Source organism: Hemicordylus capensis, chromosome 1 (assembly GCF_027244095.1).
Source record: "Hemicordylus capensis ecotype Gifberg chromosome 1, rHemCap1.1.pri, whole genome shotgun sequence".
Taxonomy (NCBI): Eukaryota; Metazoa; Chordata; class Lepidosauria; order Squamata; family Cordylidae; genus Hemicordylus; species Hemicordylus capensis.
In genome coordinates this window covers 292,161,574-292,181,776 of record NC_069657.1, presented here as the reverse complement: position 1 = coordinate 292,181,776, position 20,203 = coordinate 292,161,574, and the positions used below count along the sequence as shown (strand labels likewise).

The following is a 20,203-nucleotide window of genomic DNA, read 5'->3' as shown; positions in this document are numbered from 1 at the left end:
TCTGACTGCTGGCTATCAGCATGCTGGCCCATGTATTTATTTATTTTATTTTATTCAGTTTATATACTGCCCTTCCTAAAGTGTCTCAGGGTGGTTTACATTTTTTTTTAAACAATAAAAGAATTAAATTTAATAAACAATCTAACCAGATTAAAATTAAAACTAGATATTATCATTAAAAGCCTGGCTAAAAAGATAGGTCTTTAAGGCTCTCCTTAATCGTGTTATATCCACGGGGAGTGCATTCTACAACCTAGTGGCGACAACTGAGAAGGCCCGATCCCAGGTCACCACCAGATGAGCTGGTGGCACCTGAAGATAGATCCCTTCTGATGATCTCAATAAGCACTGGGGATCTTGTAGAAAAAGGCGCTTTCTCAGATAACCTGGACCTAAGCCATTCAGGGCTTTGTACTGACCTAAGCCAACTAGCACTTTGTACTTTGCCTGCAAACATATTAGCAGCCAGTACAACTGTTTAAGAACAGGCATAATGTGCTCTCTCCAGGATTCCCCAGAGACCAATCTGGCTGCCATGTTTTGAACTAACTGAAGTTTCCATACTACGTGGAAAGGCAGCCCTGCATTTCAGTAGTCCTGCCTGGTATACCACATTTCCATTGGATATATTTGGATCCCTAAAATTTGCATAGTGTGATATGGGCAAACCACCTCATAATCAGGCACCCACAACTCAGGTCTCATCTGCCTCAGTTAACTGAAAGCTACCGGCATTGTATCCTTGTCAACAGACATATTCCTAGACCTCAACACAGATATTTTTAAAAACCTTGTTGATAAACAAACAACTTTATGAAGGCCACCAAACTATGAATTTACCGCAAAGATTTGTCATAAAAATGCTACTTAGAGGAAGTGCAGGGGCATGGCAGGAGCCCTCCCACTACTCCGACTTTCCCCCATATGCACACTGTTGCACAAGAACCAATAGACTTCCAAGTGCTGTTTACACTCAAGAAGGGTTATGAAAAATCAGAAACACATCGCTGAGGGTCAGTGGTGTCGCTGAGGGAAACTCATTGATGAGGGTCAATGATGTGTTTTCAATTTCACTAAGGGCTTCTGGAGTGTGAGCAGCACTCAGATGGTGCTTGCACAGGAGTGTGCATACAGGGAGAAAGGGGAGAGTTGTGTGATGGCTCCCGTCACACCCTTGCAGTCCTTCAAAGCATGCATGCATGCTTCATTAGTCAGGATGTCAACTTTCCATTTCTTCAATGTAAGCCTTAGACATTATGGATATGCACGAACCGACAGACTTTCGTTGGGCACGCACATCAGGCACTTCTAGTTTGATGCTGAACAGGGCGGCAAGGAAGTATGCTGCTGCTCTGCATCAGTGGTTTTAAAGACAGCACCAGAGGGGAAAACGTGGTGGGGGGGGGTAAAAGGACCCTCCCCTATCCTTAAAGATAACCCCCCACATATGCCAAACCAGTCCATGCACATCCCTATTAGACATGTGAAGAGGGGCCCTTGGGCAGCTCTTACCATATTCTCATCCAAAAATACTCTGATTCCTTCATAGTCTGTTTCCCTATCTTTATGTGTAAAGGGAAATAATTGCTTAATTTTTATGAACTGAAGAATTACTTTGTACATCCTCATTTCGTTGGTTTTTAGTGTCTTACCAAGTTTCATTTACCACCTGTGGTATTTAGCAGTCCATTCCACAAACAGCTGCTAATTTAACATTTGACAGCAATTGATTTGGCATGTGAACACCTCCACCTGTTACAGTGTACATCCTCAACATCGATTTTACATTATTCTCTTGTTTCATTAGTGAATGCATAAAAACAAGCTGGTTTTTCCCAAGGTTGAAACGCACAAGCATGTGCACACACACACAAAACAAAACCTAGCCCTCTTCACTGCAAAGTAAGCAATGGCTTGCTAACTACACTATAAAAAAGAATCTTAATTTTTTATATCCCTATCATAGGAAAATATATTAAAAGGTTGATCAGTCCAATTTCAATATATGGACAATGTACTATTTACATGTTACATGTTTGAAAAAGGAAGTGCCCCCATTGTCCTTTTTCTGAAGGTAAACACAGCTTCAGAGACATTTAGTGCTGTTATTATTATTTTTTATAAGCAAGTGGAATGGAGTTTCCTAAGAAGACTGGTTTCCTAAATGTCTTGTTCGGACATTTTCTGAACTGAGAGTTCATTGCACATTATATAGTAAAGATTTCTATATGCAAATGATAATGAACTGCAATAAACAGGATGTTTATCAAATAAGGATTAGGTCCTGCTATCTAGGAAGATGATTTAGATGTTATGGAAAAGGGACAGAAAGGGACCATTCACACAATTGGGCAGTGGGAGGGTGGAGGGCTGGTCCAACTCAACTTATCCCCAGACGGTAGCAGAAATGTTGCTGGGAGCAGAGACTGCACTCCCAGATGATCCACACTGTGCTGGAATGATGCATCCCAGTCTCTGAATACCGCAAAATGCACTGCATCACAAGTGTGGTGCATTGAAGGGATCCCCCAGGACATGGGCACTTTAGGTGCCTGTCTCTGTATCTTCTCAGACTGAATACAGCCAGAGTGGACACACAATCCACTCATACTCTTAACCCTAGCTAACAGCTGGGGTAAAAAGCTGAGCTAGATGGTGCTGCCCGATAACCCAGGCTGGGCTGGGTTAGGCTGTGCATGAGAACAGCCTTCATGTCTATATAGAGTACAGCTGTAACACTAAAAGCTGGAAAGCATATTTTTTTTCTGAGTCACTATAAGGCTTGGGAAATTACTTTCCACTGATCTGCTAGTCCTTATTAGCCCAAAAGACCTCTTTGCCAATTTGTCCCTAAATATTATCCAGGTCCTTCCCTTTACTCACTTGACAAGTAGTGGTGGGAATGGCAGTCATTAAGAGAACTACTTGTCTTATAGCTCCTTGGACTTTGCACCCTGCTGTCCTCAGTATGTAGGAGGAAGAGAGAATCTCTCCTTTCTCCTCCAAAATGCATCTTTTCATGCTGCCATTTGAAAGGAAAGTAAATGAGAAAAGTGAGAAGGTGTTTTGGGGAATAGGAGGCTGGTGGAGTAGAGATATTTAGGGTAGTGAAATCCATATCAGATTGTGAGGATCTCCAAAAAGATCTTTCCAAACTGGGGAACTGGGCGACAAAATGGCAAATGCCATTCATTGCAAGCAAGTGTAAAGTGATGCATAATGGGGTAAAAAAACACACACACACCCCAAAACAAACAAACTAAAAAAACCCCATCCAACTTCACATATACACTGATGGGAACTGAGCTGTTGGTGACCGACCAGGAGATAGATCTCGGGGTCGTGGTGGACAGCTCATTGAAACTGTCAACTCAGTGTGTGGTAACTGTGAAAAAAGGCTAATTCCATGCTAGGAATCATTAGCAAGGGGGTTGAAAATAAAAATGCTAATATTATAATACCCTTGTAAAAATCTATGGTGTGGCCACATCTGGAGTACAATGTACAGATATGGTCACTGTATCTTAAGGAGGACACTGTAGAATTGGAAAAGGTGCAGAAGAGGGCAACCAAGATGATCGGGGGCCTGGAGCACCTTCCTTATGTGGTAAGGCTAGAGCATCTGTGGCTTTTTACTTGGAAAAGAGGCGACTAAGGGGAAACATGATCAAGGTGTATAAAATTATGCATGGAGTGTAGAGAGTGGACAGAGAGAAATTTTTCTCCCTCTCTCACAATACTAGAACAAGGGGTCATCCCATGAAACTGCAGGTCAGGAAATTTAGGACCGACAAGAGGAAGTACTTTTCTATATAGCACATAATTAATCTATGGAATTCCATGCCATGGGATGTGGTGATGGCCACCAGCTTGGACGACTTTAAAAGGGGCTTAGACAAATTCATGGAGGACAGGTCTATCAATGGCTGCTAGTCTGTGGGCCTTCTCCAGTCTCAGAGGCGAGTTTCCTCTCAATACCAGTTGCAGAGAAAGAAACAGCAGGAGAGTTGGCATGCCCTCACCTCTTGCCTATGGACTCCTCAGGGGCATCTGGTGTGCCACCGTGTAAAACAGGATGCTGGACTAGATAGGCCTTGGGCTTGATCCAGCAGGGCTGTTCTTATGTTCTTAGCTTTTAGGGCTGGCAGCGATAGGGGAGTGAAACTGGGTATGCGTCTCTAGCCCAGATTTTGGTCCAAGCTGGAGAAGAATGCAGGAGCTTCAAAAGTTCACTGTTCATTTAAGGTAGGCTTTAATAATTTTCAAGGTTTTTCTCTAAGCCTGACATGGGAGAACTTTGTCAGTAACTCTACCAATAATTGATTGATTAAGTGCTGTCAAGTCAGTGTTGACTCTTAGCAACCACATAGATAGATTCTCTCCAGGATGTTCTGTCTTCAACTTGGTCTTTAAGGTCTCTCAGTGGTTCATTTATTGTTGTCGTAATCGAGTCCATCCACCTTGCTGCTGGTTGCCTTCTTCTCTTTCCTTCAACATTCCTCAGCATTATGGACTTCTCAAGAGAGCTGGGTTTTCACATAATGTGTCTGAAATATTATAGTTTAGCCTGGTCATTTGTGCCTCAAGTGAAAATACGGGATTGATTTATTCTATGATTCATGTGTTTGTTTTCCTGGCTGTCCATGGTATCCTCAAAAGTCTTCTCCAGCACCAAAGGTCAAAAGCATCAATCCTTTTTCTGTCTTGCTTCTTCAAAGTTCAGTTTTCGCATCCAGAGAGTATCATGGGGCGGGGGGACCAGTCTCCAAACGATTCTAATCTTTGTAGGTATAGACTTGTCATGGCATCTAAATATACTTTCCAAGGCCTTCATTGCAATCCTACCAAGTGCTAGTCTGCAGCCTACTGCTGGATCCTTTACTGTTGATGGTCGATCCTAAAAGGCAGAAGCTATCCGCCACTTCAATGTCTTCATTATCAATTCTGAGGCTGGTTGCTGTACCCGTTGTCATTAGTTACAATAGTAACTAATTATTTACTATAAGTAACAATAAGTAACAATAATTACCTAACCACCTAAACCTCTTGTATAGTAGGAAAATAATACATTCTTCAAGATAAACACAACTTCATTTTTTTATGCCTGATTAGCATCTTGAAGGTATTTTTCATTCATTCAATTTCTATACTGCCCTTCCAAAAATGGCCCAGGGTGGTTTATGCAGAGAAATAATAAATAAGATGGATCCCTGTCCCCAAAGGGCTCACCATCGAAAAAGAAACACAGGATAGACACCAGGCGTAACTAAGGAAAACGGCACCCGGGGCAAGCACTGAAATGGCGCCCCCCGCCCCCCCCCAACATACTACATTATACTTAGGTTTTTCCTCACAAGCGCCCGCCGCCGCCAAGCCAGGCCACTGACTGCCCGCCTGGCGCCAGCAAAGCAATGGGGGGGGGTGGGCGGCGCGGAAGGGACCTCTCGTGGGGGAGGGGGCGCCGATGCGCTCCCTTGACTGCTGCAGCGCTGCTGCACTGAGCAGGAAACATTTGTATTAACAAAAAATTAAAAAAAATCAATTTTTTGTCATGGCGGCACCCCCCACGTGACCAGAAAAGATGGCGCCCAGGGCACGTGCCCCCCCTGCCCCCCTATAGTTACGCCTCTGCCAGCAACAGTAAATAATCTGGACACAGCTAAAACGGAGCATGAAAAATGGTACTCTCATATTCTCTAAGTGATAGAGAGAGATGAGCAGCTGTAACTTTTCACTTCTTTAGACACACATCATGCATCTGTGAGAGCCTAGTATTTTACAATGTGCAGAGAAACAGAAAACGAAAACTAAAATAACAGAGATTTTTGCTACAACACTGAAACTGTCATATTAGCTGCTTACTCTGGATTGCTTAGAAAACATCTCTGTTGTAAGTATTGACCGATACTGTAGTTAGTTTTACTGGCTATTTGCCAGAATGTAATTAGTCTGGATACTACATACTGTAATTGTAATTACCACCAAATTTTGCTTTTTGAAAATCTGTTTCTCAGTTTTTGTACACAACTATTTTCTAGTTGCATGCAGACATACAGTAGAAGGAAGTTTCTTTACAGTATGTAGCCCACAGCTGGAGAGCAGCAGTTGCATTTCTTGAGTCTGTGGAAGTTTCAGGCTTCTGGAGAGGGGATTGTGTAATGCATGCACCATAGGCAAACTACTATTTGTTGCAGACCACCAATATAGGTACTGTTTACAACACATGGCAATAGAAGCTCAGGTTTGTACCCAGTGTTTCCACCCTGTCAGCACCCCCAACTTTCATACATGCAAGATTGTATCTTTGCAGAGAGCTACATATATACTCATCTAAACTCTTATAGAGTGCCTCATACAGTCCTGTTCCAGAGAGTTCCCTGATACTTAGGGACAAATTTCTGGGGGGCATTGGGGACTGCTGTGCTGGCGGGCAGTGGTGTCCGGCACTGTGAATTAAATTCCTCTCATGTGCCTGGATACAACCCTGTGAGCAGCCAGTTGTTTTTACCACTGAGGAGTTGGTACTGTGGCAATGGACAAATATTAATATATCAATGATACCATGTACGATCCCCTGAAGTAATTCTGTAAAATGTTTTTGGTAGTTTTAGGTTGTCGTCCCCCCCCCTTCCACTGTACCATCAGTGCAGAATCCAATATATTGAGTCTTTTACATTCGTTCTTTTTAAACAGCTTAATTTTGTTCTTTTGAATAGAAATCCTATTAAGTTGTGCAGCATTATGCAAGAAACTATTTTTAAAAAAACAGAAATGGCTTTTAAAAAACATGATTATCAATTTGAATTCTTGATCTTTGTAACACTAAGAAACTATTTTGATATATTTGCAAACTTCAGTAAGGGGTGTGCACAAAACTGGTTTGCCTGGTTCAGTTCGAGTCTGGACTGGACTCAAATCAAACCAGGCTTGTTTGGTTTTTTGTCCCCTGAACACACCCACGGCTCGGCTTAAAAACCAGTCCAGTGGGGTGGCAGCGTACCTCCCTGCCACCCCATTTCCTCCTCAGTCCAGAAGTGACCGGAAGTACCCTGTACACACGCACGATGTGCAGGTTGGTGGTGGATGTGACTGGCATCTCCCTCTCCCCCTGCCGGCCTTCCTATGCTCTAAAAAAGGACTGTTTTGGCCCATTTGGGGGCTGTTCCAGCCCTTCCTCTGGTGGTGGCAGCCATTTCGGAGGCTACCATGCTTGCCCAATAGGCCTCTGTGTGGCCGGGGCATAACCCCTACCTGCAGGCTGCAACCTTAGTCTTGTTTACTAACAGAGTAACACCACTAAACAGAGTAGAACCAACTTATTTGGCTCCCACAATCCACCTGCAAAATAAGGACATTAACTGGACATAGGTACATTGGAAGTTGCCTTATACCAAGTCAGACCTTCGGTCCATGTAGCTCAGGACTAGGTTTCATGTAGGGGTCCTTTCCAGCCATACCTGGAAATTCCACAGATTGAACCTGGGACCTTCTGCATGTAGAGCAGATGCTCTACCACTGAGCTGCATCCCCATCCACAGCTACTGCTCCACCCCCTGTGTAAGAGAATATCCAGTGCCTGAAAGGTGTGTTGGGTTATGTGAAGGACTATAGATTTTAATAAGGAATAAATGCCATTGATGCATCAAAATAGTTACATCTCAATATTTTGTCTTCAACCATTCTGTTATATTCATAATCACAGGGTTACATATGGCAAAAGCTGGGTTGTTGTTCACCTCAAGCTTTTGCCAAAATGTATGAAATCTCAGTTGTGTTATAAAGTTCATAAGAAATGTACAAATGTAATGAAGACATTAAAGTTTGTTTTATTTTGTCTATATATAATCTACTTTAATGTTTAGGTCGGTAGAGGCCTTGAATCTAGAGACCTCCTCTGTTTGATTCTAATGCCTGATATGTGTAGCATTATTTGTCTTCTTCTTTATTTGTTAAATATGCATTTTTCTTCACAACTGCCATAATTCTTCCCTTGAAAGGATAACACAGTGGCAGGGCAGGACTTTGATTAAAGTCAGAAGTGTATGATCACCTCATCCCAGTTTGTGGGGGAGTTTAATCTTGTCATTCTATTTACAGTGAGAAGATAATAAGCCCCAAAGATGGTAAATATTGCTGGTTTACAAACAAGATAAAACAGTCTTTTTTTGCCTGAACTGCTGAACAGAATACATGAAAGCTGGAAGCAATAGAATAGGATTTATGTTAATATCCCTGGCAAACCAGAGGAAGCTGATGTTAAATCTGAACTGGAGAACTTTGTAGTGTATTCTCAAACTTCATAAAGTTCATACAGTTCTAATCAGTTAGATCAAAAGATGCATGAGATTGAATGAGTACAGAAAATAATCCTAGAGGGGATGAAGTTTGTATTGCCAGTTTAAGTAGGTTAGCAAAACAGAGAGTAGTTTTTATTTTGATAGTTTTCATTCAAGCAGGTAGATTTGGTGCAGGGTGTTATCAATATGCTGATGACACCTACAACTATTTCTCCATGTCGACATCATCAGGAGAAGGCATAGCCTCCCTAAATGCCTGCCTGGAGGCACTAATGGGCTGGATGAGGGATAACAAACTGAAGCTGAATCCAGATAAGATGGAGGTACTTACTGTACCTCTGTCGGAACTCAGGATGGGGGTTGGAACTCGGGAGACGATTTTGATCTGCCAGTTCTGAATGGAGTCACGCTCCCCCAGAAGGAACAGGTCTGGGGGTGCTCCTGGATCTGAACCTCTCCCTAGTGTCCCAGGTTGAGACAGATTTTGGTGGCCAGATTTTGGTGGCCAGAGGTGGTTTTTATCAGCTTCAACTGATATGCCAGCTGTGTCCATTTCTTGAGATGAATGACTTCAAAACGGTGGTACATATGCTGGTAACCTCTAGGCTGGATTACTGCAATGTGCTATGTGTGGGGCTGCCTTTGTACATGGTCCAGAAACTACAGTTGGTTCAGAATGCAGCAGCCATGTTGGTCTCTGGGTCATCTAGGAGAGACCATATTATTCCTGTGTTGAAAGAACTACACTGGTTGCTGATACATTTCCAGGCAAAATACTAGGTGCTGGATATTACCTATAAGGCCCTAAACAGCTTAGGCCCTGGTTATTTAAGATAAGGTCTTCTTCACCATGAGCCCCACCAACTGTTAAGATCATCTGGAGAGGATCGTCTGCGGATTCCACCAACTAGTTTGGTGGCTACTCGGGGACGGGCCTTCTCCACTGTTGCCCCTGGACTTTGGAATGCACTCCCTGTTGAAATAAGAGTCTCCCCATCTCTGGCAACTTTTTAAAAAGCACTGAAGACATATTTATTCACCCAAGCTTTTAATTAGATTCATGGTTTTAAATTTTTAATGTTGGTTTTAAATGATTTTAATATTAATGTTTTTAATGTTTAAATTATTTAAATTGTTTAATTTAGCTTTGATTTTAATTGTTTTGTTTTTATTTTGATGTAAACTGCCCTGAGCCATTTTTTGAAGGATGGTATATAAATCAAATAAATAAATAAGCAAGCAAGCAGCCTTTTATGCTAGCTGGTACATTTAATTGGGGGCGGGGGAGAATGAAATTCTACCTGAGACAAGCGAAATACAAAGTTTATCACTTTGTCGAGAAAGAATATATTTCTTGTTCAGCTGTTGTTCACCATAAAACAATCCTAGTTTAATTATAACATGAATCAGGGATTGGGAAAATGTTTTTTTTTAAAACCCCAAATTAGACATAAACATAGTGGCCAGTTCCAGGTAACTTCCTGTTTCCTAGTTCCCTCAATACTTAAAGTTGTAAGATTGATATATGGAACTATAGTTTCTGAGCCTGACAGTCAGTGATAGCAAGACTGCAAATGTGCATAAAACAGCATACAACAATTGATTCACATTTTCACAATGAGGCCTTAACCTGGTGTTAGGGCATCTGCTTTGCACGCAGACGGTCCCAGGTTCAATCTTTGGCATCTCCAGATAGGATTGGGAAAGACACCTACTGGAAACCTTGGAAAGCCCATAATCCAGACAATACTAAGTAAGATGGACCAATGTTTTGAATCAGTATAAGGTAGCTTCTTATTCTCCAGATGCAGTTCACTCCTATGCATATTTAGAAGAAAATTCTGTTAAGTTGAATAAGGTCTACTCTGTAACATGTCTGCTTAGGACTGCATCTTTATTCTATTTGTTAATTTTGTTGTTCTTGGTTCTTGACTGTCAGCTCACAATGATGAAAATGTGCAACATTTTAAAAAAAGGATTATAATTTTGTTTATGAAATCAGTGTTATATTTAGGGATATGCAGTAGCTACTGGAAACATTACATTTATCTTAGAGAATACTTAATTAGCTATGCTGAACATTTTAAAGATTTATTTTTATTTTTATTTTTTTGCTTTGGGAGGAACTATGAAATTCACTTCAGATTTCACTTTGGGTGAAATGTTGGTGCTATCCCTAGTTATGTATTCTTTTATAACAAATATTGAGTAAAAATATACAAAGGAGGTTGGAATATTATTACCAACCCATCCTAGTTCCTGTGATGAATGTGCCTATCATTGGGTAGGCCGAATTGCCACTTCTGTATTTGGATGGCAAGCATTGAAGTAAACTATATATGTTTGGTGGATTATAATATACCCCAAGATGTTGGGCACCCCAGAATAATTCTGGTCACTGGAAAATATTATTTGCATCAGCAATAGTGGAGTACCTTATGACGACTTAAGGTTTTAAAAAGACCCAGAGCTAAATTTGAGGTAGCACTCACACAGGGCTCTACCGAGGAATCTCTTTTCCATGCCATGGTGAACTAACCTATCCTAAAGTGACTGCTTCTGATTGTATGCCGAGTGTCTGTCATAATTCCCAGGGTTCACCTGCCCCTTTACAATTTTCTTTTGCAGAAATAGAGAAAGGTGGATGTGGTGATCCAGGAATTCCATCCTATGGAAAGAGGACTGGCAGTAGTTTTCTTCATGGAGATACTCTTACTTTTGAATGTCAAGCAGCATTTGAACTTGTGGGAGAGAGAGTGATCACATGCCAACAAAATAACCAGTGGTCTGGCAACAAACCCAGCTGTGTTTGTAAGTTCTAACTTGCTTTCTTATCAATGTATTGACTCCCACCTGTTATTTTTGTGACCTTTACAAATACCATGCAGTGCACCTTTTTAAAGACATCAATGTTATCACATTTGAAATACCCCCTCCACTTAAAATATCTCCTTAACCGCATAGGATATTGCCTAGTTTTATTTTCCTTTTACCTGCCATTTTTCATCTCTTCTATTTATTTCGCTGTAACATCTTGGTTAAATATTTGAAGGTGTATATCTCGGGATTTTTACATACAGAAGAAAATATTCCATCATAGACTTTTGGAGTGCCATTAAGTTGTATTTATCATCAAACAGTTTCAGAATGCCTGTTCTATAAGAAGCTGCAGATGCTGAAAGAGTGTATTGGCCATGATGCATTTTTAAAACAAAATATTTGAGATGCACGGCTATTAGGTCTGGGTACCAAAGCGTAGATAGGTTTCACAAGCTATTTTCTTCTATTAACTGCATCATAAAGCACAATCTTAAAGCAGATATCCAGTTCCTGTTACTGAGAATTTGGCAGCCATATAACATTTTGTTGAATGGAAATTTATCCTTCTTAGTTCTTTCTAAAGAGAAGAAGGCATATGAGCATCATGTCTCTGTATGTCTGCCCATGTTTGTGTGTCCCCATTAATTTTTGCATTTGTGTTCTGGGCAAACCAAATTTACAGCACATGGATGGGGGTCATAGGGGACTCTGGAAGGATCTTGGTTCATGGTAGTAGCCACTCAAAGTATAAGCATCAGCCCTTTAGAACTAGTATTGTCCAATACTAACAAAATTCAAAGTACATGCAAGGGGGTCCTGAGATATGATGTATGCCCCACATTTGACATCTTAAAACCATATAGTGGCCACTCAGAGTATAAGCATCACCCATACAATTCATGTGTTTACAGTCCAATCACAGTACACTATATGGGATCCCAGGATATACTCCCCACCCCGCCACTGTCTTTTTGTCATGTGTTCTGTCAAGCTGTCCATCTCCCTGAAAACAGATGGTGGTCTACACATTATAAGACTCTCCCCTTTAAAAATTAGAGGACAAACAAGCACAAATTTCCATGAGTGTTAATAAAATATTATAAAATTGATTTCATCTTGAAACCTTAATGTGGCTTAAATGCTGAAAGACATGAAAAGCAGGTGCCATTAGTTCGAAGAAGTATTTGTTGATTTAAACATTTTAAAATTAGCTTTGCTTGTGTTGAGCCATTGTTTGACTTTTCTTAGAAAGACAGTTATGTATCTCAGTGATGTTTTGCTTAATAATGTCAATATACATTAATGTGAATTGTTTTTGATTATTTATATGTGTTATATAATTGCCAAGTATTATTATTATTCAGTTAATATGATAATGATGTTACTAGAGGTATTTTCCTTTCTCCCCAAGTTTATAAGGAACATGCGTGTTGCCTGTTAAATTGTTAAACTGGGTCTTACAACAATGACCACATATTGTGCAGCCTTATGCCAGGGTTTCCGATCAGCCCACACAGTTGGAAATGACAGAAGATCTTGCATCTGCAGAGGTGCCTTGTAAGGCACTTTTTATCCAGCCCAGTAGGGATGTGCAGACAGGTTTGACATTGAATAGTTCAGGGTCGAACTGAACTATCTCCTGTTTGATCCAACCCCAGACCGAACACCCCCTGATTGTTCAGGGGGTTCATGGATTTTTTTTTTTTGTTACTTACCCCCTTTGGGGTAGTTGTTGGAGGCGGTGGGGGAGGTCCGCAGATGTTCCTCCTCCTCCTCCCATTGGCCTCGCTTGTACCCCAAACCGGCCCATTTGGGCGACTCTTTGGCCTGTTTGGGCCTTCTCCCTCTGGCGCAGTGGACATTTTGGAGGCTGCCGCACCTGCGTGGTTGGCTTCTGCGTGGCCTGGGTAATGAAGAGGCCAACTGCAGGCGTGGTGGACTCGAAAATGGCCCACGCACTGGAGGGGAAAAGCCTGAATGGGCTGAAGAGCTGGATAAATGGGCCAGTTTGGGCTGCAAGAGAGGCCAGCAGGGGGAGGGGGAACCTCTGTGGACCCTCCCGCCACCTCCAATATTTACCTTGAAGGGGCTAAGTAACAAAAATTATTTTTGATTTTTTAAAAAAATGTTTGTGTACCCCCCCCGACCAAACTGGGGGGATGTCCGAGGGGGTGCCAGACTGAACTGGCCCGGTCTGGTTTGAGTCCAGTCCTGACTTGAACCAAACCGGGCCAGCCGGTTCTGTACACATCCCTACACCCCAGTGGCTATTTTTTATACTTAGTTATAACTATTCAAAAGTGAGTAGATAGAATCATGTCTGTTGTGGATCTGTCATTCGTTGCTTTTTTCTTTTCGTTTACTGATGCTTCTATAGTATGATTTGTACACATACACATACATGGCTTTTTTGACATATGGAAAATATGTTTATATTCCACTCCCATTCTTTTGTGCATTGTGACTCTATTTAATAAGATCCTTCCATAACTTGCCAGTGGTTACTTTCCCAGTGCATGCTACAGTAACCTTCCATTATTTATGGGAACTGCTACAACCTAAAAAACAAAACAAAACTTTGAACAATAGAACACAAATTGAACAAAGGGAGCTTTACTAGCAATTCATGGTGATTATATCCATCTCTTGTTGTGAGTCTTGTAGTCAGCAACTGTTAGATAGAGTTACTAGAACAGTTACCACCGAAGAGAAATTGATGTCTCTGACAAAATAATCTGTATGGATTTTCACAAAGTGTTCCGGCACCTCTATTTTGAGGCACCAAAACACTTTGAACTTTCCCCGTTGAATCATTGTGGGGAGGGGGGTGAGTGAGCACTTTAAGAGGAGAAAAGCAGGGCTTACCTGCTCCTCCACGGCCCCTTTACCACCTCAGCTCGGCACTGTCGGGATTAAACGCCCCAGCGCAGGGCTGCAGGGCTGCTCCCAGCAGCCCGTGGGCGGGACTGACATGTACCATGAGCTAAGTATCTTTTTCTGCCTCCCTCCATCTTCCTGCCCCAGTCCTGTTTCCTAAGTTATAGGGCATGCAAAGCATACTGAGAAGTTATCTCCCCCACCACAAAACAGATTAGTGCCTGTGTGCCCACCATCCCTTTCCAGTAAGACCTTATTTTGCCTTAGGCTATTTCCAGAAGGAAAAGATCAAGACAAAGCATTTCTGCCCACATGGGATTAAACATTCCCTTTAAATCCAAGAAGAGAGAACATTAAACCACTTTTGGTCACAATACAAAACTTTAAAAAGCACTTGAGTTTGGGCTTTTAAAACCAAGCCATTTCCAGTGGTGAAAAAGAGAGGCCAGCACTGCTCTTGTCTCAGAACTGTAAAAATAATTTGATGGAGGGAACCTTAAACACACACACACACCCCATTTCAAGTAGTAAGAAAGAAAATTAAATCAGGAATGTCCACATGGGCTTTAAAATCCCATTGAAAACCAATCTCTCTCAGCAGGAAAACAGAGCATTAAACCAGCTGTGCTCACATCCCAGAACCTTAAAAAACACATGAGTGAGGGATCCTCTTTTGAAAAAATTAGGCTACTTACAGCAGGGAAAGAGACAATTAAATCTGTGCTGACATGTGGGATTAAAAATTCCTTTTAAAACCAGACCATTTGCAGCAATTTCCTCATATTCAGCAAGCAGAAACATAATATAGGATGATACCCGCCCAACCCAGTAAAAGGAATAACTCACCAACATTATAGATAAATGTTGGAGATAAATTCCAAGGTTGATCTGAGCTGGCAGAGCCCATTCCAGACATGGGCTGGCAACAGACATCACTCTGGACAGGGTGGGGTGGTAGCTGAAAGCAAGCCCATTCAGAACACCCCAACTGTGTTTGTGCGATGCTGTCATCATAGCAGAAGGTGGAGCAGCAGTTGGGTGGTTGGGGATAGGAGGGGAGAAGTGCAGCAAGTGAGTCACACACATTCATGCCTGCAGACCAGGGTGTGGGGCCAACCTTACGCAATGAGGTTCTCTACTAGCTTTTGACCTGGAACAGAACATCGTTCTTCTCACTCCTGCCCATAAAACCACACCCAGCTTTGGGACTTGTGAGAGCTCCCTTGTTTAGGCTATAATCGGGACCTACTGTGTTGCCCTGGAAACCAACTAGGCTTAGCTTGGCATGTGCTGCTGTGCTGACATGCCATACGCTGTTGCCTCCACCTGGCTAGGAAAACATTGAGTGATTGTCAGACTGTTGGATCTCTGGTGGATCTAGGGAAAGGTCCTTGCTACCTGTCAGGGGTATGGGTGTACTGAGGGTGGAGGAACCACGACCTATAGGAGCCTTTGTACATATTACGGAAACTAAAATTGGTGCAGAATGCAGCATCCAGACTTGTCTCTGGGATAACCCCAAAAGACCATATAACACCAATTTTAAAAGAATTACACTGGCTAATGATATGTTTCCATACAAAATGCTGGTTATTATGTAAAAAGCCCTTAATGGCTTGGATCCATGGTACTTAAGAGAGTGCTTCCTTTGTCATGAACCAGCCGCCTATTAAGATCATCTGGGGAGGTCCAGTTATGGTTGCCACCAGCTCGTTTTGTGGTGACTTGGAACGGAACCTTTTCTGTGGCTGCCCAGGGCTCTGGAATACTCTCCCTGTCAAATAAGAGTTCCTCCATCTCTGCTTACTTTTAAAAAGATCCTAAAGATGCACCTGTTTTCTAAGGTTTTAGTTAAAATTAATATTAAACTGTTTGTTTTTATCCTGTAAAATGGCTTTGATTGTTTTTTAATTCTTTTTTTATTACCTTTGTATTTTAAATTATGAGCACTGCCTAGGGATACACATTTCAGGCAGTATATAAATATGATGGATAAATAAAATATGTGTTTTGTAGGAGATGTAGTTTGGACCTGTTACCTTAAAAGCAGCTTTACATTTTCAAATACAGTGTTCAGAGTGTTTCATCCCCCCCACTTTTTTTTCCTTTTTATAGTTTCATGTTTCTTCAACTTCACAACACCTTCAGGAATTATTCTTTCGCCAAACTATCCCGAGGAGTATGGAAACAATATGAATTGTGTGTGGCTAATTATTTCAGAGCCAGGAAGTAGAATACATCTAATTTTCAATGACTTTGATGTGGAGCCCCAGTTTGACTACTTGACAGTGAAAGATGATGGGATTTCAGACTTACCAGCACTTGGCACTTTTTCTGGCAATGAAGTGCCTTCTCAAATAGCTAGCAATGGGCACATAGTACGCCTTGAATTTCAGTCAGATCACTCTACTACTGGAAGAGGCTTCAATATCTCATACACTAGTAAGTATCCATTTTTATGTACTTTGATGGCATGATGCCCAGTATGCTCAATATAAAGGTAAGAATAAAGACAAGTCTCAATGATTTTTAGAGAGAGAGAGAGAGAGAGAGAGAGAGAGAGAGAGAGAGAGAGAGAGACTAAAAATGTGCTTAACACACGCACAGATATCAAAGGGACTAAAAGTTCTTAGCTTTGGCTCAATCGTACTTCTAATTTGAATTCTTCAGAAAAATCTGTTACTTTAAACTTTAACAATGAAATTATTTTCAGAACAATTGCATAATGGTACATCTTTGTATTTTTGAATGCTCTCAAATTTTAAAAGCTCCCCCCCCCGCAGTATATGTCCTGAAATAATGTATCACATTGTTTATGAATATTTTAGTAGAATCTCGTCTATTGTCCACCTTGGAAAAATTTTCTTTCAAATTATACCTTTAAAAAAATATAACAACAATGAAATGTGTGATAGTAACAATTATCATATTACTTAAGAAGGTGATCCCTGCTAGAACACACCAAAGATCAATCTAGATGAGCTTCCTGTTTACAGCAGTGGCCAGGTAGATGTTCCTGAGAAGCATGCAAAGCATGGAGGCGAGAGTCCTTTTCTCCTGTTTATCCTCCACCCAGGGGTGACTCTAGAACAAATAATTTGGGGGAGCAAAGAGGTGGCAAAAACATTATTAGGGGAGCAAGGATTTTTCTATATACAGTTGTCCCTTGCCAACCACAAGGGGTGCGTTCCAGGAAACCCTCATGGTTGGCAAATTCGCGGTTGGGAAGCAATAGGGAATCATTGGAAACAGGGTGTTAGGGGAATCATGGTCACAAAATAACCAAAAAATACAGTTTTTTTGTTTGTTTTTTTTAAAAAGAAAATCCCCCCGGGCCCCTGGAAATTGCCCCCCTGGAAATCCACCCCCTCAAACCCCAAATTTCTAAAACAATCTTGCCAAACCACGGATACTAGGGTCAGAGTTGGCGAGGGCAGTCACAATTTCCCAGTCGTGGATACTCAAATCTGTGATTGGGAAAACTGTGGTTGACAAGAGATGACTGTACATCAATTACCTTATTGAGGTCAGGTAATTAACATTTTTAGTTTATTTGCTTTATTAATGAAGTTTACATTTTCAAACTTATTCAGAAAATTAGTCAGATTCTGAAAAATAGTGGGGGGAAATGACAAAAACCTCTGTGTGTTCGTGTGTGTGCGCGCACGTGTTTGTGTATGTGAGCCATCATTATCTCGGCTCAAATTTTTGTATCCCTCTCAGTCAGTAGGAAATATTTTTTATGACAGGTATCTTACAAAGAGATACCGGATGCTGGCATAGTGGAAGATCTTCATCCTTGTCATGTGCAAGCATTCTATCCAAACATTAAGGGGAGGTGGGAAGCAATTTCCCAGTTCTGAAATACAATCTATTTCAGAACTGGGAAATTGCTTTTCTTCCTCAATGAATGAATAGAATGCTTGTCCATGACAATGGTGAAGATCTTCCATTATGCCAGCATCATAAAGACAAAGCCTTGCCTTAAGTTCAGACTTAAAAATCATATGAGGTATGATTTTATACCATCATAATAAGTGAGGTATGACTTTACACAGTCATGACTTTAAAAAAGTGCTTTCCTAAATAGCAGCAGGAGGGGCCCTTGTTCTAGATTGGAACTGCATCAGGAAGGAAAAGGGATTCAGCCCTTGCCCTTGAAGGAGTCTTGCAAGAATCCTATGTATGAACCGTTAATTGGATTGTCTATTTCTTTATGTTTAAAACTCAGCATTTGGTCAGAATGAGTGCCATGATCCAGGAATTCCCATAAATGGAAGACGGTTTGGAGACAGATTTCTTCTGGGAAGTTCTGTTTCTTTTCATTGTGATGATGGTTTTGTAAAAACCCAGGGCTCAGAGACCATAACTTGTGTTATGCAGGATGGAAATGTTGTGTGGAGTTCAACTGTTCCACGCTGTGAAGGTAAGGACTGATCTTTTTATAGCATGCTGCTACACGTTTATTTGAGATATTTATATTTATGTATATAGTGAAAACATTGTGTACACACTGGCTTTTGATGTTAGCTCTTCTGTAAAATATTTTAACATAAATTTTAGGCTAATGTATCTGGACTGTTATACTCAGAAAATATCCCTAACTTTCTATGACTAAATAGTTTATAAGATATTTACATGAGTTGTATTTAAGTATTGAAGAAAACAGTAGTATGTGCTAAAATATTTTTGAGCTATCCACATGACTGGGCGGGCAAGTGGGTGGGCAGGGGGAAGGCTGCACAAAGCTTACCTCCCCGCCAAGTGATCAATCTATCATTGCTGGAAGTGCAAACCATGCTCCCAGACAATCCTCTACTGTGCTAGGCAGTGCGGAGCTGTGGAAGCCAAGATGATGCGTCCTGACCTCTGCATATCACAGAATGCACTGAACACGGTGCATTGGGGGATTCCCCCACGGAAATGAGAACTTTAGGCACCCGTCTCTGTGTCTCCTCGGGGTAAACGAAGCCCAAGGAGACACACAATCCCAGGTGCATTGGCACCATTAACCAAGGCTAAAAGCTGGGCTAGGCAATGCTGCTCCATTGGGATTGGGCCCAGTCCTGATGGTTCTCATTCATAACCTAACCCAGGCTGGGCTTCCTCAGTCTGGGTTGGGCTGCGTGTGAGAACAACCTCTTTGTTTTGGCAATGCCTTAGCTAAATATCAGAAAAAAGATGTTTTGATTTCAATACATTGTTTACATATTTCACTTATACCTCACTTTTCCTCTGAGGTGCCCCCTATGACTTGCATGTGTCATCCATGCAGTCCTTTGCTTCAGCGGTAGAAGTGTGCCTTCAGATGCTTTCAGATTGATATATCTCAGTATTTCGAGGAACTGTAGGTGCAATGGAAGCCTTGACCAGCGTTCCCTCTAACAGGGATTCCTAGATGTTGTTGACTACAACTCCCATAATCCCCAAACAAAAGCCATTGCAGCTGGGGATTTTGAGAGTTACATCTGGGAATCCCTGTTAGAGGGAACACTGGCCTTGACACAACTCTACCTTTCCCACTACATGCATGCTGTTGCAGAAGAGTCATTAGACTTCCGAGTGCTGCTCATGCTGAAGAAAGACTTTGCAAGGTCAGAAACATGTTGCTGTGGGAGAGTGCTTGGAATGATTTCCACAGGCTTTTGTTATAACAGCATGCACATGGGGGAAAGGGGGAGTTGCATGAGGGCTCCCTTTGCATCCCTGTAGTCCATCAAAGCGTCCATCACTTCATTCGGGTGCCAGCCAGAATTTTTATTTGGGATTTGCTCATCATTTTCTATGTGCCACATAATTATCCCAGGAACCTTTACTACAACCCTGTAATGTAATTGAATAATATTATCCCCATATTCATTCATTCATTCATTCATTTGATTTCTATACCGCCCTTCCAAAAATGGCTCAGGGCGGTTTACACATATTATAGATTAGAGGAAGGCTAAGGAAGAGAGTGAGTGGCTTTCTAAGACCACACCTAGTGAGGTCATGGCAAAGCAGGATTCAGAGAACTTCCTTACTCAAAGTTTAGTCTCTTAGAATCTACCAGCTTGATGGATCACTGAAATGCTGTCAGAATTGAAAACCTGAATTATTGATTTATATTGCAGTCGAAGAGGTTATGAATGTAGCAGCCTCAAAATTTGAAATCCCAGTAGCATCCCAATATGTACCTATAGAAGAGTTTTAACTAGAGCACTGGACTC

General features: G+C 41.5%; 1 protein-coding gene across 9 annotated transcripts in view; it reads left to right on the top strand.

The window, feature by feature from the left end:
* Window positions 1–20,203, top strand: part of CSMD1 (CUB and Sushi multiple domains 1) — a 1,678,033-nt gene that overhangs the window by 1,270,911 nt on the left and 386,919 nt on the right. For all 9 annotated transcript variants that reach the window (XM_053286225.1, XM_053286224.1, XM_053286226.1 and 6 more), the window contains 3 exons: window positions 10,926–11,108; window positions 16,110–16,436; window positions 18,226–18,420. In XM_053286225.1, coding sequence (XP_053142200.1) covers window positions 10,926–11,108; window positions 16,110–16,436; window positions 18,226–18,420 — 705 coding nt within the window. The remainder of the gene's footprint in view (window positions 1–10,925; window positions 11,109–16,109; window positions 16,437–18,225; window positions 18,421–20,203) is intronic.